This window comes from Schistocerca nitens, chromosome 5, assembly GCF_023898315.1.
Source record: "Schistocerca nitens isolate TAMUIC-IGC-003100 chromosome 5, iqSchNite1.1, whole genome shotgun sequence".
NCBI lineage: Eukaryota > Metazoa > Arthropoda > Insecta > Orthoptera > Acrididae > Schistocerca > Schistocerca nitens.
The window spans coordinates 574,565,839-574,591,497 of NC_064618.1; the positions used below are offsets into that span (position 1 = coordinate 574,565,839).

A 25,659-nucleotide genomic window follows, 5' to 3' on the forward strand; every position below is an offset into this window, starting at 1 on the left:
AAATAAAAGATGGAGCATATGCATCTGTAAACTTGGAGGATGTTCATATTTTTTTTCAGTTAAAATACAATAGTGATTCTGTTGCTACCACAGGTTGAAGAAAAAAATTATTTTCCTCCAAAATTTCTTGTAATGATAGTTTCATTTTTTCCTCTAGCAGCTAGTGAGAATTTGCTTTTGGAAAGTACTTCATCATATTTTAGACTAAAAACAGAATTGCCCAATACGTGACTGTAGGCTTTCCCGGTGTAAACTGTTGAAGGTTTCTCGGGTTTCCAGCCAGGTGGTAGCGTTGATATCTCACGACGTTTCGGGTAGTATGAAACTTCTCAAAACAATGCGAGATATCAACGCTACCACCCGCCTGGAGACCCGAGAAACCTTCATGAAGAGTTGTCCACTATGTTTCTTAAATTTTTATGAACATTGGAAATTATTAGTGGGAAAAAAAGCTGGCAATGCTGTAAGAAGGAGAGATGACTTTGAAGCCCTTTTTTTTCCATGCCGGCCACTATAGTCCAAAATGTAATTTTAACTAAACTAGCTTCGATTTCAATATTAATCGCTTAACATAGCAAGAGCTTCGTGGGCGCGTGTCTGCCAGAGATCTGAGGCACATTAGGAATTAACTTCTAATTGCGACTTTGCCCTGAATGAGTTCCAAACCATTGTCATGCAGCTGTTCCATTTCCAGATGACCCAGACCACTCACTTGTTAACTGGTTCAATAGTGTCTATAAATTTGTACTGCTTGCTTTTCAGCATACTGATTGAACATAATTCTTTCTTACTTTGCAGATAGTTCACACATGAATTACATTACAATGGCATATTATTTTGGGAGAATGCACACATCTTTATTTCAACTTAAAGTGCACAAAAAATTCCATTAATTCTGAAAACATTCTTCATACATTTATCAAACAGGAACACTGAATATTACAAACCAATAGATTTTACTGTAGCGGTTCACTTATTTGCCTTACAATACAGAGTAAAGCAAAAAAGTATTTGGGGTTGAAAGGAGCTGTTATTTTACATGAACAGTTCCAGGTGATCAAAATAATCTGCTTTGAAAGAACAGTATTGGTACTTTTGACATATATGAATGTCTAATATTAATGGCACTGTCATTGCAGATATTTAATTGATAGTAATCATGTCTGACATAACAGATCTAAAGTATTGCAACTGAAAACAGTTAAGCACCATTTGAAACTAGCTTGCTATGCACAATGACAAACAATGAGAACTTTTTCTAATTTTACATTTTTTAGTTACAGAAATGAAACTATGCCTACCTACATTTATATATTTTTCCACATACATATATGGATAACAAAAATTATTTGGAGTGGGACAGTGGTCACATGTATGGTGCCCTATGACTAAAGACTGGCTTATTTGCACCAGAAACAAGTAAGTTCTTGTCTTATTTTGCATTCTTGATACTATTAGCTAGAAAATGTGTTTATTCATTAGAAATTTAAGCAACAGCAACATAAATATTATGCCACAGTCAATACATTTGTTCTGCTACTAAAACGAAGCATTTTTAATGTATAACAAATTTATAAAATGATGTTTGCGGCAAGATAATTATATCACAACAATCTTAAATAAATAATTTTTCACATACACAACAATATTTTCACATAAAGAACTTAATGCAGCACACACAAATGTTACATGGAAAAAAAGCATTCCGAGTATACAAATAGGCTTTTCATTCTGCTGGTGGCTCAACAATTTTCAGGCAAATGTCAGCAAATTCCACAAACATAGGTTCCATCATTGCTGCCTGTATTGCTTGTGAAGGAAATTTAGACTTATCAATTGCTATTAACATCTCTCTTAATTCATGGTTTTTCAGAACATCTTTGAGTTCATCCGATTCCGCTGAAAGATAATTACAATAAGAGTATTTAATTTAGTTATATGTAATCTGTTGTTCAAACAATCATCACAGCAGTATATAAATTTAGAGAAGTATTCAGTATCATAGCAACCACAATATAAAAACCATTTAAAATTAAACTTTTTTTCCAAATATATTTGTGACTGATATAACAAAGTGACTTTTTTTGTAGTTTTCTTTCATAGAAATACATTTTCAGGCAACTTCTTGACCCTTCATCAAAGAAAGGTGAGGGACATTCCAGCAGCCAACTGCACATTTTCTGTTTAACTGTTCCACTGTCACTGAATTTTTGTCCACTAGACACTTCCTATTCCTGTAAGAGCCCCAACATATGCAAGTCAGACAGGGATAAATTAGGTTCCTATGAAACACATTCAGTGGATACCCAGCGAGTTTCATAGTTAAGGCTGCTGATGCAACTGCACCTCTTCTGGAGAAGCAGAACATCAGTAATTGGTTCCCAGTATTATTTCCTCAGAGGCAGCATTTACATCCACCAATAATGTACAGTAGTATGCTATATTTATAGTCTTCATAATAAAGAAATTTAAATAGCTACACTTTCTGAATGAGGGGGAAAAAATGCATTTCTTAACAAAGTGTCCAGGTGCCAGGGTGAGGAAAAGAAGATTTAACAGCTAAAAATAAAAAAAATATATATATCTGATACAGGAGACACACGATGGGGTGGCGTATTTGTCACCAGTCATTCAAAGGGACAACACAAGTCAATGATTAAACACAGTCCGAGAAGTTATCAGGAAGACATAGTGGGAGAGTCATGCCATAACAGGCTGAGAATCAAGTTCAGAGAGAGATAGAATGTGCCTCCCAACAGTGCGTTGGTCAAGTCTCAACAGAGAAATGTAGTTCTCTTCCCATGAATGTTATTGGTTGGCAACAAATGCCACTTGGGGAAGCTCTGCCTATCAGCAATCTTAACTAGAAGTAACTGCTTCTAGGATTACATCCTGATTGGGTTGGATTTTTTTTGTTTTAGGGTGCAAAAACAATTGGGGTCATATGTGCCCAAGTCAAAACTATGGAACACGAAGACAGGAGTTAAAAAGTGATTGCACATCAATCCCAATCGACATGAGAATACAGCTAAAAACAGGGATGTGGAGAAAGGTCTGTTACAGGGTGCACAGAATTGGAGGTCCAGAACTAAAAATTAAATGGCCTGTGCCATATTGCTACGACAGATAAGAAGTAAAATGCAGTCTACAGCCCAAGCGCCACTCGCTAAAACGGCCAATAACTAAGATGGCAAACCCAAGCGGGAACGTAAGCAGTTAAAAAATGGGCATTCCATCGGGAAATGGCAAACAGTTACAACTTGGGCACAATGTGCACAAAGTGGTGGGGGGAGCGCTACTTTACAAATGGCGATGGCTAAAAAGGCAGTGCCCAATGCATAGTGTAATTAAAATGACCTCCTCGTGGCGGGAGGGCCGAGAAGAGGTCGTCCAAGCCACTGATAGAGCCTTAATGATCTGGAGCTTATTCCCATGAAGGGAGGATCAATGCCCATGCCAAAGTGACACCACCACATGTCAGACAGCACAACAGAGATCGTCAGAGGGAACATAGGAACTAATGGGCTGAGGTACGAGGACTGCAGCCTTGGCAGCAGTGTCAGCAGCCTTGTTTCCTGGCAGACAGACACGACCAGGAACCCACATAAACATCATAGTGGCTCCATCAAGAGCGAGCAAGTGACAGTTTTCCTGGACCCATTGAACTAAGGGATGGGCAGTTTACAGCGCACAGAGACTTTGAATGGCGCTGAGAGCGTCTGAGCAGAGGACACAATCGGAAAGCCTGTGTCGCCGGATGTGCTCTGTGGCCTGATTCGGGGTGCTTCCATCCTGATGTCGGCCAAACAAAAGAATGGCGAGTACTGGCTTTAAATCAAATGTGAGAAAATTTTTTAAATTGTCAATAAAGTATTTCCTGCAACTCCCTAAATGGATGCTGACTTGGACAAAAGGAATGTACGTTTTGGTGTTTCATCATTACAAATCGTGAAGAAATAAGTGCTACAGGGTAGAGCACACACTCCAACCTTCCGTGGTGCCAACTTAATAGCCTCAACTGCCCCACTGGTAGATTGTGATTGTTGTTGGTGTTATGACCACATTTCAAAAGCTTCTATCCTCCTTTTGTCTGTGCTTTTTATCACTCCTGTTTCACTTCTGTGTACGGTAAATACTGTCACAACAGATTTAATAACAATTACTTATATTAGATTGTAACAAGTTTCTCTTTTTCAGAGATGGTTTTCTTGGTGTAGCCTGCCCGCATTTGATACCTTTTCTACTTCAGTCATCAGTTATTTTGCTTCCCAAATATAGCAAAACCTATCTACTACTTTTAGTGTCTGACTTTCTAATCTTTATTTCCTCAGCATTGCCTGCTTTAATCTCATTACACTCCATTAACCCTTGTTTTTACTTTTGTTGATTCATTCTACAACCCATTTTCAGAAACTAGCCATTTCATTCAAAGTATCTTCCAAATACTTTCCCACTTCTGACACAATTACAATGACATCAGAAAACCTCAAAGTTATTATTTCTTCTCCCTTTTCGAAATTTCTTGTTTCCTGTACTGCTTGCTCTACTTACAGTTTAATTAACATAGGCGATGTAATACATCCCTGTCTCACTTCCTTCTCAATTACTGCCTCCCTTTCGTGTTGTCCTAATCTAACTGCAATCTGTAACATGTTGTAGAGTTTACGCCATCTAACACTGTCAAACAAAACCTTTTATCTAAGCCCACAAATGCTATAAATACCGGTTTGACTTCCTTCAGTCTATTTTCAAATAGGTGATTCTATATTTCTCTGGAAACCAAACTTAGATATCCCCTGAGGTAAATTTCTGCCATTCGTTCCATCCTTCTCTACATAATTCATGTTACTATTTTGCAGGTATGAATTGTTACACTGATAGTTTGTTGACACACACATCTCCAATTGCCTGCCTTCTTTGGTATTTGTGTTATTGCATTCTCCTGGGTGTCTGTGGGAACCCGTATATCTTACATACCACGTGGAACAGTTTTGTCATGGTGGACTCTCTCAAGGATCATAATAATTCTGAGAGAAAATTAAGTACTTGAGGTACTTTGGTTCAGGTTAGGTCTTTCAGTGTTCTGTAAACTCTTCTTGCAATATCACGGCCCCATCTTACTTTCATTCACATCCTTTTTTCATAATACTGTCTTCAAGTTTTTTTTCCCGCTTTTTGTAATATTTCTACACACCCCTTCCCAATTTCTCTTATGACCAACTTAAAATTTTGGCTTTTTATGCTCATACGGAAGCTTCTCCTACTTTCTAAGTCTTTAGTTAATTTTTGTATAGTCATGCATGCTTCTACAACACTGCACTTCTTCTCTAGCCAGCCCTGCTTTAAGTGTGCCACACTCATTTTTAGATATCGGTATTCTCTATTGTCTGCTTCATTTGCTGCACTTTGCTATTTTCTTCCTTCCTCAATTAAATTCAATATCTACCGCGTTATACAAAAATTTCTGCCTTATTCTTCTTTCCATGTACTCCTTTCATTTAACTTTTTCTTAATGTTCCCTTTGGAACACTCAACATCCTCTAGTCCTTTCAATTTATCCAGGTCTAATTTATTAACCTTTTAGTGGGTGCAATGGGGGATCGAGTACCCCATTGCAGAATTTCTTAGTGCTGTAGCGTAACACTTAGCCCTGTGACACGGCAGCTCTAGATATTTGTTCAGCTGCCACCCCCTCCCCCCTCCTCCTTCCCTCTACTACCCTCCCTCCACGACTCAAGAGCCCACAGTATTGTGTTGTTTCACAGGGAAAGTGGTAGTGGGCACTCCAGACCCTGCGCGCCTGCTTGTGTTAATACTTGATTTTTTTCCTGAGAATTTTGAAGGTTTGTACCATTTTCACTTTCACTTTATCTACTAACACAGAACAGGATGACGAAAGCGAGAGTGAGGAAGAAATAAGTTCAGAAATTGAGATGCTCTTAGGAGAACACAAACTTTCAAAATGGAATAAAAAACTGGCCTCTAAAACAAAACTAACTAAGCAAAATCATAACACAGAAGTTTCACCCAGTCTCACAAGATATCCAAACTTTATTTATAATGAAGTTTATACATTTTTCAAGCTTTTCCAAACTGATATGACTGATAATTTAGTATCCCATAATAACAAACAAATGGACAAACTTACAATACACAATAAACATACAAGAGATTGTTAAGTTACATAGAGATGTGAAATTATGGCACTATTTGCATCTTATTTTTGGTAGATTTAAAGAAAGGCCAACATGTAAATTTAAAACAATCATGGGAGTCAGTTAGTACTGGCATGGATATCCTGAGGGCCACAATGAGCTATAAGAGATTTTTAGATATAACTTATCATAGACACAGACAAGTAATATGGGCCACCGTCTCCTGTGCACAATCCTTTTATTCAAAACTAGCCTGTCGATTGTACTGCAACCAATTTGCCCTTTGTATCGTCCATCTTCGTGGTCTCCTGTCAGCCACCGCCCTAGTCGGCAGATGTATCCACACTGGAAAGTGGTCACTAGAATGTAAATCTGTAGCCACTTCCCACTGAATGGCGTCTGCAATAGCTGGGGAACAAAAACAAAGGTCTATGGCTGAAGAAGGCCCTATGGCTGTGGAAAAGTGTGTCATCTGACCCATGTTCAGAAGGCAGATATTCTCAGAATGGACGAGTCGCTCGATCATCCGAACCTTGTAATAAGGGGTAGCTGAGCCCAACAGCACACTGTGTGCATTGAAGTCTCCCACAAGGAAGAATGTTTGGTTGGTTGATTGGTTGGTTTAAAAGAGGACAAAAGGGACCAAACTATAAGGTTATCGGTCCCTTGTTCCTAACAAAACAATGCCACAAGTGTGAGAAGAAAATGGATGAAACACATAACACAAAACAGAAAGAAAGGAAAAGCCACAAGAATGAAGGGAAGGCAACCAACACTAAAAGGAACAAAAGAGGACAAGAAAACAACAAAGAGACGCTAGAAACAGAAGAGAGTAAAACATGAAAGCAGATTACAGTGGCTGGCCAATCACGAGAATAAAAAGGGAAATCCAGCCACTCTGCAACACATTAAAACCACCACCCTAAAAGCACTAGGGTGCAGGACACAGAGGGACAAAGGACATATGCTAAAACCTACATAGAAGTATAAAACCCACTCTCACGGATAAAACATAAAACTAAAGCTGCTGTGGAGGCATTGTCGCCCAACACCGAAGGTAGTGTGCTGGGACAGTTAAAAGCCTGCCGCAGAGTGGTAGAAAGTGGGCAGTCCAGCAAGAGGTGAACGACTGTCATTGAGGAGCTACAGCGACACTGAGGTGGGTCCTCGCGATGGAGTAGGTAACCATGCGTTAGCCATGTATGGCCAATGCAGAACCGGCAGAGGACAACTGATTCCCTGTGAGAGGCCTGCATCGAAGACTTCCACACATTCATAGTCTCCTTAATGACACACAGTTTGTTGTGCGTACTGTTATGCCATTCCGTCTCCCAGAGCCGGAAAACCCTGCAGTGTAAGACAGAATGCAGGTCAGCTTCAGAGATGCCTATCTCCAGAAGCGGTTTCCGCGTCACCTGTTTGGCCAGCCTGTCGGCAAGTTCATTGCCGGGGATTCAGACGTGTCCTGGGGTCCACACAAACACCATGGAATGGGACTACTCCTGAATGGACACTACCAGAGGGTGGCAAGGGTAGCACTGGTCGATAGCTTGTAGGCTGCTCAATGAGTCAGTACACAGGAGAAATGACTCACCAGGGCATGAGCGGATGTACTCAAGAGCATGATATATGGCTGCCAGCTCTGCAGTGAAAACACTGCAGACAACTGGCAAGGAGTGCTGCTCAATATGTCCTCCATGAACATATGCAAAGCCTACGTAACCATCAGCCATTGAGCCATCGGTGTAAACCACTTCAGAACCCCGGAACACATCAAGAATCGAGAGGAAGTGACAGCGGAGAGTGGCGGGGTTAACAGAGTACTTAGGGCCATGCAAAAGGTCCGGACGAAGCTGCGGGCTGAGGCGTATACCATGGAGGCGTACGTGAATGGACCGCAAGTAGAGGTGGTACAGGGAAGGACTCTAGTTCAGAGAGAAGAGACCGCACGCGAACCGCAATCGTTAGCCCCGATGTGGGCTGCTGATGCAGGAGATGGACTGCGGCGGGTGCGAAAAGGAGAAGATAATTCGGATACTCAGGGGAACTATGAATGTGTGCTGCGTAACTGGCCAGCAGTTGTGCACATCTGATCTGCAGTGGAGGGACGCCAGCCTCCACCAGTACACTGGTCACCGGACTTGTCCTAAAAGCTCCTGTCGCTAATTGAACCCCTCAGTGGTGCACAGGGTCAAGTGAATGCAATGCTGAAGGCACTTCCGAACGATAAACCACACTCCCATAGTCAGTTTGGGATTGGACAAGGGCTCTGTAGAGCTGCAGCAGCGTACAGCGATCTGCAACCCAATTGGTGTTGCTTAGGCAACGGAAGGCACTGAGGTGCTGCCAGCACTTCTGCTTAAGCTGACGAAGATGAGGGAACCAAGCCAATCAAGCACCAAAAACCAGTCCTAGGAATTGCTATGTCTCCACTACAGTGAGTGGATCATCATTAAGGTGAAGTGCAGGTTCCAGATGAATGGTACGAAGCCGACAGAAGTGCATGACATACGACTTTGCGGCTGAAAACTGGAAGCCGTGAGCTAGAGCCCATGACTGTGCCTTTTGGATGGCTCCCTGGAGGTGCCGCTCAGCAACAACAGTATTGGAGCAGCAGTACGAAATACAGAAGTCGTCTGCATACAGAGAAGGTGAGATGGAGGGCCCAGCAGCTGCCGCTAGACCGTTATTGGCCACTAAAAATATACACACTCAATACAGCGCCCTGCGGGACTCCATTCTCCTGGATATGGATGGAATTATGGGAGTCACCAACTTGGGCACGGAAAGTATGGAGCGACAGGAAGTTTTGGATAGAAATCGGGAGTTGTCCCCGGAGACCCCACTCATACAATGTGGCAAGGATATGATGTCACCAAGTCATGTAGTATGCTTCATGTAAGTAAAAAAAGACGGCAATCTAGTGTTGCCGTCTGGAAAAGGCTGTTTTTATGGCAGACTTGATGGACACAAGATTATCAGTGGTAGAGCGATCCTGGCGGAAGCCGCCCTGACATGGAGCCAGCAAGCCACGTGATTCCAGGACCCAACCCAACCGCCGACATACTATACGTTCCAGCAGCTTACAAAGAACGTTGGTCAGGCTGATGGGCCGATAGCTATCCACATCAAGCGGGTGTTTACCGGGTTTTAGCACCGGAATGATGGTGCTCTCTCACCATCGCACCAGAGCTGGTTGAAGATGACGAGAAGATGTCACTTGCAGTCAGATGAGAGGTGTTTAATCATCTGGCTGTGGATCCCATCTGGCTCAAGAGCTGTGTTGGGGCAATGTGCAAGGGCACTGAGGAGCTCCCACTCTGTAAATGGGGTGTTATAGGATTCACTGCAGCATGTAGTGAATGAGAGGACATTCATTTCCAGCCGTCGTTTGAGTGTGCGAAAGACTGGGGGGTAATTCTCCAATGCAGAGGCTCGAGCAAAGTGTTCAGCAATTGCATTTGCGTCGGTACATAGCTCACCATTTATGGTAACACTGGGGACAGCTGTTGGGGCCTGGTACCCAAAAAGACGTTTGATCTTTGCCCAGACTTGGGAAGGTGACGTGTGGCACCCAATGGTGGAGACGTATCTCTCCCAACACTCCTTCCGTTGTTTGATAAGGTAGCGAACAAGGGCATGGAGCTGTTTAAAGGCTATGAGGTGCTCCATGGAAGGGTGCCGCTTATGCCGCTGTAGAGCTCGCCGATGCTCCTTAACTGTTTCAGCGACTTCCAGTGACCACCAAGGGACTGCCTTAAGCCTCGGGCACCCTAAAGACCAAGGGATCACGTTTTCTGTCGCAGAAACAATTGTGCTAGTCACCTGCTCAACTTTCACATTGATGTTACCATGTGGGGGAGATTCAGCGGTGACAGCAGAGGTGAAAGTTCCCCAGTCTGCCTTGTTCAAAGCCCATCTGGGCAGGTGTCCGTGTGCCTGATGCTGGGGCAGTGACAGGAAGATGGGGAAGTGGTCACTACCACACAGGTCATCATGTGCTCTCCAGTGGATAGATGGGAGAAGTCCTGGGCTGAAAATTGATAAATCAATGGCCGAATAACTACCATGAGCCACACTGAAATGTGTGGTGGACCCAGTATTTAAGAGGCAGAGGTCGAATTGCGACAGTGAAGTTTCAACATCTCTGTCTTGGCCAGTAAGCATGGTACCACCCCAAAAGGGGTTATAGGCATTAAAATCTCCCAGAAGTAGGACAGGTTTAGGGAGTTGATCAATCAGTGCAGCCAATACATTCAAGGGTACTGCACCATCTGAAGGAAGATATACATTGCAGACAGTTATTTCCTGCGTCGTCGCCATTCTGAAAGCCACAGCTTCAAGAGGGGTTTGAAGGGGTACATGTTCACTACAGGCCGAGTTTAGGACATAAATGCAAACTCCACCTGACACTCAAGATTATAGTTGCTACGGTTCCTGTAATATCCCTTATAGCCGCAGAGGGCAGGGGTCCGCATTGCTGGGAACCAGGTTTTCTGGAGTGCAATGCAGATGGCAGGTGTAAAGCTTAACAGTTGCCGTAGCTCAGCCAGGCGATGGAAAAAAACCGCCTCAATTCCACTGGAGGATGACATCGTGAGACTGGGTAGGCATGGAACATTCAATGAGGCAGTTTACACCTCAGAGTCACCTGGTGCCACCGATTTATTGCCTGAGCAGTCTATATCCATTGTGTCTGAGGGTCTAGAGAAATCTAGGTCCTCAGCAGATACCAAAATCTCCACCCCATCCTCAGCTGCAGAGTTTGTAGGTATCAGTGGTGTGGGCACCACCGCAATTTCCTTGGTCTTAGGGGGGTTTTCTGTTTGATTTCTCTTGCTGCTCCTTGGGTTTCCCTGGCTGGGAGGACTTCACTGGCTCAGCCTCCGGGAGTGAGGATGAGCTTGAAGCCCTACAACCAGCTGCTTTTGGGCTCTTCAGCCGCTGGCAGGTGCCATCTTTCCCACTAGAAGAAACCTGGGAAGGGAGTGACCCAAGGGACCCCTTCCTAGCGAGAGAAGCTGGAGAAAACTTATGCTTCTCCGGCTTAGAAGTGGGGATGGATGTTGCTGATGGTTGGGGGCGGTGTTGCTTCCGAGGTAGGTGGTGCAAGAGCAACACGGAAGGAAATGCCCCCCACCATCAAGGGGGCTGGAGTAATCTTCAGGCTCTGAGAGATCACGTGGGTTGGTGGAGCTGATGATGGCAGAACTGTTGTAGCGGATGTCATATGCACAGGATGCAGGTGTTCAATTTTTCTCTTAGCCTCAGTGTAGGTTTGTCGGTCCAGGGTCTTTTACTCTACAATTTTCTTTCTTTCGAGAGAATCCTGCAGTCAGGCGAGCGAGGCAAATCAAATGGTGCTCTCCGCAGTCGACAGACGGGAGGCGGGGCACATGGAGTATTGGGATGTGATGGGCATCTGCAATCTTGGCGTGTGACGCTGGAAGTACAGTGGGAAGACACAGGGCCGAACTTCCAGCACTTAAAGCACCGCATCGGGGGAGGGAGATAGGGCTTTACATCACACCAGTAGACCATCACCTTGAGCTTCTCGGGCAATGTATCTCGCTTAAAGGCCAAGATGAAGGCACCGGTGGCAACCTGATTATCCTTCGGACCACGGTGGACATGCCAGACGAAATGTACACCTCGCCGCTCTAAAACTGGCATGCAGCTTATTGTCGGACTGCAAAAGAAGGTCTCTGTGAAATACGATACCCTGGACCATATTTAAGCTCTCATGGGGAGCGATGATTACAAAAACATCCCCCAGCTTATCACAAGCGAGTAACTCCCATGACTGGGCAGAGGATGCTGTTTTGATCAAGACTGATCCAGATCTCATTTTGGACAAGCCCTCCACCTCCCTGAACTTGTCCTCTAAATGCTCAACAAAAAACTGAGGCTTCATCGTCATGAAAGATTCCCCATCAGCTCTCGAATACACAAGGTACCGGGGCAAAAAAGATCCGCTGCCATCCTTAACCTGACGTTCCTCATATGGTGTGGCCAGGGAGGGGAACGATTTGGGGTTGTACTTCTGTGCGTTGAATTGAGCTCGTGATCGCTTAAGAGACTGCTAGTGTTTCACCACCAGCAAGAGATGATAGACTATGCTTCATTGGGTGTCATCCACTCTGATGCCATCCACTCCAACCAGGTGCCCTCCCCACAGGCGCCACCTAGCCGCACTAAACGCCACCTGGCAGGATGGCCATTGCCAGGAGTCCCAATGCCCCAGGGGGATGGGCATCTACCCCTTGGCATATGTGGGGAGTTAATGGTGCAGGCATCAGCAGAGAGATCCCTGTGTGTTCAGGGGGCTACGACCAACAGGGTACATGGCGGTCCCACCACAATGTGCTGGATATCAGGTGCAAAGAAGTCCATGGTCATCATCGACGCAGAAATCGACAGTGCATGGTGGAAAATGCACCCAGGAAGGTGTTCTCGACCAAGAGATGGAGAATGGGCAGGACTGCAATGCGACTATGAGAAAATGGGCTAAAGATCTCAATGCACGATGGACAACATGCACCTTGTAAGGCGCCCTTCCCCAATTGGCTCGCTCTTTAGGAAAATTTTGAAGAATGGAGGTGAAACCCTACAAAACCCTACAGGGGTCCATCACATAATGGCTGAAACGTGTGAAATTCCTTTTAGTCACCTCGTATGACAGGCAGGAATACCTCGGGCCTATTCTAACCCCTGGACAAGCAGGGGGGGGGGGGGGGGGGAGGGGAGGAGAGGGGAGGAGGAATGGGTGTGGCAGTGCCAGGAAGAGTTCTGTCAACGTGTCTGCATCCAAAGCATCATTAGATGGAAGATACAACGAACATACTGTTACATTAAAGGGTGCTAGGACTTTCATGGCAATTGCTTGTATGGTCGTGGTAAAAGGAGTGGCATCTGTCATCAACGAAATCAGCCACTGCACCTTTAGCCCTGTCTCCAGTAATATCATTCTTCCCGTAGGCGTGGTAACCCTACAATGCTGGTGTGTCGGTGACTTCAAGATGTGTTTCTTTTAAGCAGATGCAGAATGGTTTCTCCTGGACCAGGAGCTGTAATTCTTCCAAATGTGAGCGACATCCATTTAAATTCCACTACAATATGAGAAGTCCCTGCGGAAGAAATTGTTTAGCAATTGTAGTTCTTCTCTTTCTCACTCGGAGGTGACAATTTACCGGGTAGGTCAGGGGGAACGTTAGCCAGTTTCTGGCTCTCCGGTTCCTCCGATTAGAAGTCCATACTCTCAAGAGCATAGTCCCCATCAGATAGGGAGAGAGCTTGCCGATCCAAAAGTTAAACTACCACTTTCTTTGACTTGGAACTACTTTCCGAATAACGGTTTTCTTTCTTATGGGAGGAGGTGGTTGCTTGGGTCGAGGGGACAGTTTAGTAGGCTTCTGATGGTGGGCAGTGGTATGTGGCTTAGGTGGTGCCCATTGCTGACTGCTTCTGAGTAACTTTTGTTACCAAGTGTTCCCCCCCCCCCCCCCTCCCCCACAGGTACACTGGCAAGTGCAAGTGCTCATACTTGAATCTGTCATCTATGTATCCCTCCCTTTAAGTCCCATACTAGTATGGCCAAATCTTTGACATTCGAAGCATCGCATTGGGTTAGGAACAAACAGGTGAATCTTAAGACAGATGTAGCGTACCGTACACAAGAGCATCATCAGCAATCAATCACAGATCGCTGCCCGCACTGTCTGCCAAATCATTTATGTGTATAAAGAACAGCACTGATCCTATCACACTTCCCTGTGGGACTCTTGATGATACCCTTGTCTCTGATGAACACTCACTGTCCAGGAGGCAATATACTGTGTTCTATTGCTTAGAAGTCTTCGAGCCACTCACTCACCTGTGAATTTATTCCATATGTTCATACCTTTGTTAACAGCCTGCAGTGGGGCACTGTGTCAAACACCTTCCGGATATCTAGAACTATAACATCTGCCTGTTGCCCTTCATCCATAGTTTGCAGCATATTATGTGAGTTTTGCACGAGTTATGCTTTCTAAATGTATGCTGATTTGTGGACATAAAGCTTCTCAGTCTCAAGAAAGTTTATTATATTCAAACTGAGAGTATGTTCAAGGATTCTGGAGCCAACCAAAGTAGCGATATTGGTCTGTAATTTTCTGGGTCCATTCTTCTAACCACCTTATATACTGGAGTCACCTGCACTTGTTTCCAGTTACTTGGGACTTTGTGCTGTGCAAGAGATTCACAATAAATGCAAGCTAAGTAAGGGGCTAATGCCGCAGAGGACTCTTTGTAAAACCATATTGGGACTCCATCCAGACCTGGTGATTTATCTGTTTTCAACTCTTTCTGTTGTTTGTCTATGCCAGTGATGTTTATTACTATGCCCTTCATCTACATCTACATATATACTCCGTTAGCCACCAAGCGGTGTGTGGCGGAGGGCACAATTCGCACCAAAGTCATATTCCCCCCCCCCCCCCCCCACCTCTGTTCCACTCGCAGACCGCGAAAGGGAAATACGACTGTCTGAATGCATCAGTACGAGCTCTTATTTCCCTTATCTTTGAATGATGATCATTACGCGATCTGAAAGTTGGTGGTAATAATATATGCTCTACATCCTCGGTGCAGATTTGATTTCAGAATTTAGTGAGCAGCCCCTTCTGTTTAGTGCGTCGTCTATCTGCAAGTGTGTCCCACTTCAAACTTTCTGTGAGATTTGTAACGCTCTCACGATGGTTAAATGTACCTGTCACGAATCTTGCTGCTCTTCTTTGGACCTTCTCAATGCCTTCTCATATGAGAGACTGCATGACGGTCAAACAACGGTACCTTTGTACGATTCTCTTGCATGAACAATTTCTTAACTGCAAAATTTAAAACTTCATCTTTACTTTTCCTATCTCCTACTGCTACACTAAACTAGTAAATGGGTGAGTGGATAGAAGCCTTAGACCCACTTAGTAATTTTACGTGGGACCAGATTTTTGTTGAGTTCAGCAGATCTATTGCCAATGTACGATGGTGGAAGTTGTTTAAAGGTTCGCACATCAATCTTTTTAAAGACTGATGAATTTCTGTTAACTTTTGCCTGTCGTCAGTCGCGCTTTCTCTTTTGAACCGAGAGTGTAACAGCCTTCAATTCCCAGCATTATTTGAATTTTGTTGTTGAACTACAGTGGGTCTTTCTTGTCCTTACTCCACATACTAGGCACATACTTCTGCAGAATATGATTTACAATCCGTTTAAGATTTACCCTCTAAGTCCATCATACTGTAACTAAATGATGTCAATTCATTTCCAAGTTGGATGCTAATAACTGTCTATCTGCTCTTTCTAGCAGAAATACTCTCCTAGGCTACTTTATTGATTCCATTAACTTCAGTTACCAAAGACGCTATAATGACATCATGATCACTAATACCTGTCTCCATACTGATACCACCAATCAGGCCTGTTTGTAGCTATAAGGTCTAAAATATTTCCACTGTGTGTGGGCTGTAGAACTAGCTGCTCAAGACAGTTTTTGGGAAACTGTGTTCAAGAGAACTTCGGAAGACTGTGTGCCTGTACCCCCTGCAATGAATAGTTTATACTCTGTAGTTTAGAGTCTCCTCCAATTAATATTGCACAATGTGGGTACTTCCATACTACTGACCGTAGACTGACTGTCAATGACTGTAAAACTGTCACAGCAGAATCAAGTGGCCAGTAAAAACATCCAACAATTAACTACTTTTTCCACCTAGATCTGTTGTATGTGACCAGGTAACTTCACTGGACAGATCAAATTCAGTCTCAGTAGAGAGAATATTGTTTCCAATGTGAAATTTTTTTGGGTCCAAGTGAAAGCTACATTTTCATAATTCATTTAACAGACCTCTAATTCCTAACCTGTAATTAGATTTTTGTTGGATATAGCAGTACATACATGATATTACAATGTGGAATAATTGAAGTTTCGCTGCAATTTCCTTACATTTGCTAGACGCATGACATTAATGCTTGGATACAAAAGAAAAAGAAAGTAAAGCTAATGAAAGTGAACATTAATTTTAGTGGGAAGTAAACTGGTGCCCATTACATAAATAACACTGCTCTCGCTCTCTCTCTCGTTTTGCCATTTACACATTCTTACAAGTAGATGAACTATACGGGACTACTGTATCACTAAATACTACTATGTAAAAAACAGCAATGTATACCTAATGCTTGTAGCTTCTCCTTGGCAACAGCATCTTCTGACGTGGATTCAGCATTTTCTTCTGCTGCACTTACCAAATTAAGACGACGCTGTACCTGTCTGTATACTACAGGCTTACATGTTGTTGAAGATTTGTGAGTCTTCCAGCAGTCAAGAGAACAACTGAAATATGTATTACAATACAATGATACCATCTATGGTATTAATGGAAAATGTATTCTACTTTCAATACTCTTTCCCTTATGCACAAATTTTCTAAAAGTCCAAGCCTTCACCATGGTGTGATGGGTAAAATCACAATGGCGTAGCTGGCTTTACAGTGGACTTTAATCCAGGATTGGAGTTCTGTTGTTGCTACAGAAACTGGAAACAATATATCGGCCTATAATTCTATAATGCGACTGCTGTTGAGATGGTAAAAAATCCGGACTTTGAAAATGTATCTGCACAATCTCCTTCAATTTCAGCAAAATATAACTGAAAATAGTTTTTGTTATGGCTAGGGGTGATATTTATTTAAGATTCCGGTCTCGAGACGAATCAAGCACTATGCAGTTCGCCATTAGCTCTGAGCTCATAGGAGTATTTCAGAAGTGCATAAAAGAAAAACAAGTAGGGCGTCAATCCTACAGAATATATTCATGGTGCAAAATGTAAAAAATGGGCTGCTGTAACAGTTACCATCACGGTTTCCACATTACAATAATATCCTACGTATCAGACAGAGTAAATACTTACTAAGAAATCAGACATTCCGGACATTTATACTTCGACTTTCCAAGCTCGCATACATTGCAAACAATTGTCATCTTCCAGTCCTTGCACTTCACACACGGTACTGGCGACAGCTATAAAAAAACACTTACTTCAGTAACTAATGTTGGTGTGCTTGTTTATTCTAGTAGTAGTAGTAGTAGTAGTTTGTTTTTACAGTAGTGCCATGAGATTTTTTTTTTAATTTGAAGGATTATATTGAAGAAACTTCTTTGTAACTTGTGCATTTCTTGACATTTGATATGAAACATTAATGTGTCAGTAAAAATATTTTTTCAAACGAAGGTTTTGGAAAATCCTAGAGGAACAACGTACATCTGTGTTATCGTTGTGTTGTCATCATTGTGAAAATATGGCAGATACAAATTTGCCGCTTCGTCTAACTTTAGAGTTTGGGTATGTAATTTTTCTGACTTGATTTTATTGGCATGGGTAATTTTTTCGCATTTCTCCTGCGTTTGAAGTACCGTTGTGTTCACTTATTAACATTTCCCAAAAGTCACTTTACCAAAAAAGAAAAATGTAATACTAATGTGTTAGTCGTACTTACAATATATATATATTAATCTTGCTCTGCCCTGCCGCTGTGCACAGTCGTTATTTTATGCTTCTGTGTGTGATAAAATACCATTTTACTAGCGGTAGTGTATCTTTCTGTAGTTTCAACGTAATACAGACTTCCTGGACGAATGTCATCAACGAAACTTTTATGATTGTCTACAGAAATAGACTTGCTCTTCATGAACGGCGAAGCACTTCTAGAAAATTTGTGCATAGGAGGGCATTACGTATCATCAGTGTGTAGTGTGTGGTAGCGTAATCTGCGATGTCAATAGCATGTGTTGAATCTCTAGCGAATAGTAGCATGTGACTCTTACAACTCTCGACAGTCGAAGAAAATTCCGGCAAGATTATATTTTACGAGCATTATTTATTTATTATTTTCGTAATTCATTTTTCTCTTTGCACGTACCTGTGAGATAATAGCAAAACGACTGCCTGCTGCTAACGTTTTACTATACATTCACTCCTGTATCAGTGTTAACAGTGGGCTTCTTGAGATTTCAGTATTTCTATAGTAAAGAATGTGCTCTTTAATTTTTGCATGGAGGCGTATAACAGAGGGGGAAAAACTATTTTTCAGAGGAATGTGAAATGTTGCATTTGAATACTGTATGTGAATTAAAGGATGGTTATTACCCTAATAAAATTTTTGGGCTTCCCCATAATGGTTGCTGAATGCTTCAGATATAAATTTCGTTCAAAAAAACTTATTTCATATGGTTATATCTTAGTAGATAGGTTTGTATTCACCCAGATGTTAAATTTATCACTTACAGTAAGTACTCTGATCTGTTTAAATACGTGTTTTGGCTTTGTACATTAAATTTGCTTATTGGATCTAAACACTTCACTAGACCACATGGTCTACTATCAGCTATGCAATGTGCAAATCATTGTTCGTTCCATGGTAAAAGTTAATTGCTACTAAATAGTATTGCTTATGTCCTTGTATACCTACATGCTCAGTTGAATCATACCTTCACTACAGAAGCTACATTTGATAGTCTTTAGGGTGTTCCAAAATCACTGACAGAAAACATATTCCTGGAGTGTGGTATGAAACTACTAAGTGTGTCATTGTGATTCTTGAGGCCAACTCAGGTTGGTAAATACATTCCCCAAGTCCTACTTGAGATTAACAAACCATTTGATCATGGTAAAAAGTTGTCCTGTCTATTACACATCCATAATTTGTCTGTTAACCATTGTAGTTACGAGAAAAGTAGTGTTAGTAGTGTATTTAAAGTAATTATAGTAGATGAACTCCTCTCCATAAAGACTGACACTGTGCAAAATTTGTCCTGTTGTAGTTTATACAGATTAATGTAGCTAAATGACAGGTAACAACTATTTAAGGGACAAAACAAACTTATGCTTTATTCGCACAACACACGTTAATACATTTGACTACCAAATTATATTATGTTGCCCCATCAACAAACATGGGACATATATATTCCATAGATTCTAATGCACTCTGCACATCATATCTTGTGCACCACTATGCACACTGGAAAATGTTTCTTCACATATACCCAACACTCCCCCTTGAACAAATGTTTTTCAGATACTCAACACCATAATGTTTCACCAGCTTCTGAAATTTGTCCTTACTGAGAGGTTTGGTTAGGAGATAACATAACATTTCTTCCGTGCATAGATAACTGAGGATTATATTCCCCTGTTCCACATGATGTCTTATAAAGTGATGCCTTATGTCAATATGTTTGGATCTTACACTGGTGACATTATTTTTTGCAAGTTTAATAGCTCCCATATTGTCACAAAATATCACAGTTGGCTTTAATGTTGGAGGAGATTCTGTTTCACTCATCAGTGTATGGATCCAAAGAGCTTCTTGGATAGTGGAGGACAAGGCCATATATTTAGCTTCTACAGTACTCAAAGCAACAGTTCTTTGTCTCTTACAAGACCATGATATCAATCTTCCCATTAGTCTAAAACAACTTGCAGTGATGGAGTATCTTCTTTCCAACTCATTTCCCCAGCCTGCATCACTGTATCCTTCTAAATTTGCATTTCCAGTTTCAGAATATTTTAACTTATAATCAGCAGTTCCATTTAAATATCTGAATATTCTCTTGACTGCCATCCAGTGCTTTTCTTTCAGATCACTGCAAAACTTGCTTTCTGCATTTGTGGCAAATGCAATGTCTGGTCTGGAAGACTGTGATAAGTACAGTAGACTTCCTACAGCTTCCAAATAGGGTACACTTTCCTTACATTTCTTGTCATCATCGGTTATTAGCAGTTTTGCATTGTTTTTCATAGGAGTAGGAACAGGTTTACAATTTTTCATATTGAACTTTTCTAAGATCTTCCTTGTTTACAGAGATTGATCAATCGATAATTCTCCTCTGTTGGCACTTCTTAGAATCTTCATGCCTAAGTATTGATTAATTTCCCTTAAATCATGCATATTAAATTCTGACCGTAACTGTTCTTTAAAAACTCCATCTGGCTTTCACTATTGGTTAAAATAAAAGAATCATCTACCCATATGGCCATGATTGCAATTTCTTCATTACTTCTTTTATGATATATACTGGAATCTGCCTTTGACTGTAACATACCTAGTTTTATCAAACTTTTATGCAAACATTTATTCCAGCAATGCCCACTTTGCTTTAAACCATATATGCCTTTCTTCAAATGCCAAATTCTCCTTTTCCCTTTATAAGGTCGCTTAATTCCATCAGGTGGAATCACATATGTTTCCTCTTCCAGTCTTCCATTCAGGTAGGCTGTTTTCACATCCATTTGATGAATTAATAAGTCTTCCTTTACTGCCAGAGCTAAAAGGTATCTTAATGATGAATACTTCACCACTGGCAAGAAAGTTTCATTGTAATCTATTCCTTCTTTCTGGGAATATCCTTTAACTACCCATATTGTTCTCAGTGGCTTTTTATTTTCAAGCACGCCAACCCATTCATATGTATCATTATCCACAAAAGATTGCAGCTGCTTTTCAACAGCCTTTTTTCAATCTTGAGCATTTGAACTTGCTGAAACTTTATCAGCTGTGATTGGTTCATTGTTGATGGTTTGGGCAGCATATATTTCATAATCTGGATATTCTTTTGGTTTTACTATACGTGAAGACCGCCTTAAACTGACTTCCTCTGTTGAATCTTCTTCCTCAATTTGATTCTCGGGTAGCACATCAGCTTCCTCTTTATTCTCGTCTTCTTCTGTTTCAGTTTCCATCTCTGTTTCAGCACTATCACACATTATGCTTGATTGCATTACTGTGTCATTTTGACTACTATTCTTTATTTTAGGTCTATAATCCTCCAAAAATACATCTCTACTATGTATTGTCTTCTTATTCACAGGATTATAAAATCTGTAGCCTTTTGAATCCTCACAGTAGCCAACAAAAATATATTTTTGAGATTTTGCATCCAACTTTCCTCTTAATGGTTTTGGAATCTGAACCAGGGCTTCACATCCAAAGACTTTTAAGTGCTTTAGATCCAGTTTCTTCCCAGTCCATACTTCATAAGGTATCTTTTGTCTCACAGCTTTGGTAGGTGATCTGTTAATTAAATACACTGATGTTGACACAGCCTCTGCCCAAAAACACTTAGGTAGCTCAGCATCGCTTAACATACTACTTGCCTTTTCTACAATGGTTCTGTTGGCTCATTCTGCAACTCCATTCTGAGAAGGACTGTAGCGAATGGTAGTCTGATGCCTAATATCCATTCCATTCAACTGTTCCTTTAACCGTCTGTTTACATATTCTGATCCATTGTCTGATCTAATAATTTTAATTTTCTTCCCAGTCTGTCTTGTTTGGGCAGCATATATTTCATTATTTTGCAATAAACAACAAATACATCACTCACTTTATCCTTGTTACTTATAAAATAAACATGCACATATGTAGAAAAATCGTCTATGAATGTCAGGAAATAGAAGCTACCTCCGAAGGATTCATTCTCCATAGGTCCACAAAAATCTGAATGTATGAGTTGCAAGACTTCGGTAGATCTGCTCCGACTCGATTTAAGTGGCAATCTAGCCTGCTTCCCTTGAAAACTCACATTGAACATTATTCATTCCATAATTTCCCATCCCAGTTGCCATATTGTTCAGTAAAGTCATAATTTTCCTATTCAAACGTCCAAGTCTCCTTTGCCACAAGAAACCTTTTGCAGCATAAACAGAGTGATTTCCTGTTTCAGCATTATTTTGAACTGTGTTCACATTGTAAATACCTGTTACATTACTTGCAGTAGCTACAATATCACCACAAGAGTATCACTTTGGCTCCATCTATATCAAAGATAACTTTGTTACCCTTCTGTACTATTTCGCTTACTGACAACAAATTAGTTGCAATATTCTTTACATAATGTACATCATGAGCAGTAACAATTTCCTTTTCCCCTTCACATGCAAATTAAAATCCACTTTTCCTGCGAGTTCACACCTTTACTTAGATCTGTCAACTGTAGAAATTCCAAGGTCAGTCCTTGACTGAACATCATACAAACCTGATGGAGCTTTGGTAATGTGCACAGATGCCCCTGAATCTAGGAACCATTCTGCGTGACTCGCTTCATTAAAGAGTAAAAACAGAAAATGCCTTACCTTTATCGATAGTCTTTCTCTCAGTACTACTAGAATTAACATGCTTCTTTTCTTTTATACTTAACTTTTCATTACACTTTAAAGCAATATGTCCAATTTTCTGGCATCTGAAACATCTTATTGGCTTCTTCTTCTTGTACTTAGAGTGTAAAGCTGACACTGTTTCTTTTCTTGAAGCATTAGAATCTGGTTCATTCTTCACCTCCTGTAGAATCTTTGCTTTAACACTATCCACTGTAATGGATATTCCCGAACTTTCCAAACCCATAATCATTGGCGAAGATTTCTCTGGTAGTCCAGCTAGCAATAAAGTTCCAATCCATTCATCCGCAATTTCAAAACCAATATTCCTCAGATGATTGGAGAATGAAATTATTTTATTCACATATTCATCCACACTTTTACACTTACTCAATCTTGTAGTTATCAGCTCACGAAGTAATCCTACTTTTCTGGTTAAACCACCATCTTCAAATGCGTTTTTCAGTTTGTCCCATACCTCCTTTGCTGACATAGCCTTTTCTATGTGAACATAATTAACTTCCGATCCTTAGTAGCAAAACTTGATTCTGTAGGTGCCAATTTACCATTTATGACATCCCATAAGTCATCTATGTGCAAATACGTCTCAATGGCAAATTTCCAGGTCGCGTAATTTTCACGCCCTACAAGCCGCTCTATTTGCGGTTTCTGTGTTGTACTCAATGTACAGTTATTTTCTTCTTTGTATAGTGTACACAATCCAAGTTTATACGAACTTCCGCGCACCTTTTGCGCAAATACACGTCACCTTAAAGCTTATTATTTCACTTTAATCCAGTACCTGGACCCATAACATGTTGCAGTTTATGTAGATTAACACAGCTAAATGACAGGTAACAACTATGTAAGGGACAAAATAAACTTAAGTTTTATTTGTACAACACATATTATTACATTTGACTACCAAATTATATTACGTTGCCACATCAACAAACACAGAACATGTATATTCCATAGCGTCTAATGCATTCTGCACATCATATCTTGTGCGCCACTATGCACGCTGGAAAATGTTTATTCACGTATTCCCACCACCACCACCACCACCACCACCAATAACCTTCCACCCATCAGCAAATGTTGTGATGTTTATAATTATTCAAAAATCCATAGTGAAGAGAAGTGAGTTCAGACAGGTTAAGGAGGGAGAAGGGCAAAGAGAGGTGGGAAGTGGCAACAGGTAACAGAAGGAACAGGCCTAGAACTAAGTCTGACAGTTTTGTGGTGAATGTCAAAAATAAGTTTGACCTGTTGCTTCAGTTAGAAACTGATGAGCCTCAAGCAGAGGTAGGTGTAGACAGGACACAACAAACTTTCAATAGGAAATTGAAAAACAGTGTAGGAAAGTCATCGAAAAGGAAGAAAGTTTTGTTGTTAGGCAGTTCTCATGACAGAGGTGTAGGCCAACTTCTACAGGAGGAATTAGGATCAGAATACCAGGTCACAAATTTTTTCAAACCAAGTGCTAGTCTGGATCAGGTGACAGAGGATTTAGGTTCACTCTGTAAAGGATTTACCAGGGAAGACACCGTGGTTATTGTGGGAGGGCCAGGGAACAGCAACGACAGAGATCCTGGGTACAGTATAGAGTGTGACCTGGTGAAGATTGCATCGGCATCGAGACACACCAATGTTGAATTTGTATCTGTCCTGAGACGCCATGACCGGCCTCATTTGAACTCTTCTGTTGGGAGAGCTAATTTGGAGTTGGAACGGCTGCTTGGGTCGGGTGCGGGGGCTCATATTGGTGTGGTTCCTGTTGATTCTCTCAGTAGGTGGGACTATACCAGGCAGAGCCTACATCTCAACAGGAAAGGGAAGGGGAAACTGACTGGGGTAATAGCAGGAAATTTAAGGGGGGGGGGGGAGGCACTGCCATGAATGGTAAAATACCAGTGGTTACAGATGTTGGAGCAGCACCTTTTTTAGGATAGGTAAGACAGAAAGATGTCAAGTTCTACGAGAGGTCAGGATTGAAACAAATCTTCAGTTTAGGAAAGAAATTAAACAGCACAATTCTAGCACATTGGATCACCAATCACAGCTGTCAATTATAAATTTTCACCAATCACCAGAAATTTTATCTCCACCAAGTTGTATCTCAGTCCTAGGTAATTGCATTGAGGAATTTAAGTCACGCAACCCAGTTGACATAATCTGCCTCTCTGAACACCTTGTGACCACTGGTATAGGAACTAGGCCTAAGCACAATGAGAAACTCGGACAGGAGAGTACTGCAAATGTTAGAATAAGGAAAGGTTCTCATAAAAGTATAATTAAAAATAATGTAAGTATATTTCATCAAAATATTTGGAGTTTAAAGAATAAAATAGATGAGCTTCTGGTTTGTTTAGAAGATTTAGAAGCTGAGGATGAAATAGATATACTATGCCTGTCTGAGCATCACATTGTTACTGATATGGATAAGTTAAATGTAAGTGGATATAAGCTCTCTGCACATGTAATGAGAGAAAACGTGGAGAAAGGAGGAGTTGCCATATATGTCAAAAGTTATCATTGTGCAAAAAGTATAGAAACAAAAAAGTTTTGTGTAGAGAAAGATATAGAAGCATGTTCCTGTGAGCTTAAATTAAATAAAGGCACATTTATAATTGTAACTGTATATAGGTCCCCATCAGGAAATTTTCATCCATTTCTGAAAAATTTGGACTCCTTGTTGTGCTATCTGTCAGACGGGGGGAAGCAAATTATTATTTGTGGGGACTTCAATGTAGATTCTCTGAAAGAGGGTAATAGGAAAAATGACCTTGAAGTATTACTCGGTTCTTTCAATTTGACACCCGTTATTGATTTTCCTACTCGGGTGGTAAAGGATAGCAGCTCACTGATAGATAACTTTTTTGTAGACCAAGATAAGTTAACCAGATAAATTCTCAGCCTGTTGAGAATGGTCTTTCTGATGATGGTGCACAGCTAGTTACAATATATGACATAGCTCCATTCAGCAATACTAAACAGTCCTCCAAAGTAGTACGTTCAGCCAGCGATTTAACAATTGCAAATTTCAGGGAAAGCCTACAGCAGTTAGACTGGGATGAGGTGTACCGTGAACCTGATGCCAATTTAAAATATAATTTATTTCATGACATTTTTGTAAATGCATTTGAAAACTGCTTTCCCAATAAAATAGTTAAATACACTCGTAAGAAATCTTGTAACAAACCATGGCTTACTAAGGGTATAAAAATATCTTGTAACCGGAAAAGGGAAATGTATCTGACAGCAAGAAAGAGCAGTGACCCAGAAACTATCAAACATTATAAAAACTACCGTGT

The 25,659-nt window shown here is 41.2% G+C and overlaps 2 protein-coding genes across 2 annotated transcripts in view; one reads left to right on the forward strand and one right to left on the reverse strand.

The window, feature by feature from the left end:
- Window positions 1-845: 845 nt before the first annotated feature.
- Window positions 846-17,259, reverse strand: LOC126259728 (zinc finger HIT domain-containing protein 3-like). The gene is made up of 3 exons (XM_049956709.1): window positions 17,099-17,259; window positions 16,362-16,522; window positions 846-1,899 (listed from the first exon to the last, which is right to left on the reverse strand). Exons 1-3 carry the CDS (start codon window positions 17,167-17,169, stop codon window positions 1,727-1,729), a joined length of 405 nt encoding a protein of 134 aa, XP_049812666.1. The 5' UTR covers window positions 17,170-17,259; the 3' UTR covers window positions 846-1,726.
- Window positions 17,260-17,342: 83 nt separating this feature from the next.
- The window catches only part of LOC126259729 (ubiquitin-related modifier 1), a 60,678-nt gene continuing 52,361 nt past the window's right edge, over window positions 17,343-25,659 (forward strand). Inside the window, exon 1 of the mRNA XM_049956710.1 lies at window positions 17,343-17,530. Within this exon, the coding sequence (XP_049812667.1) occupies window positions 17,487-17,530 (44 nt within the window). The 5' untranslated portion in view covers window positions 17,343-17,486. The remainder of the gene's footprint in view (window positions 17,531-25,659) is intronic.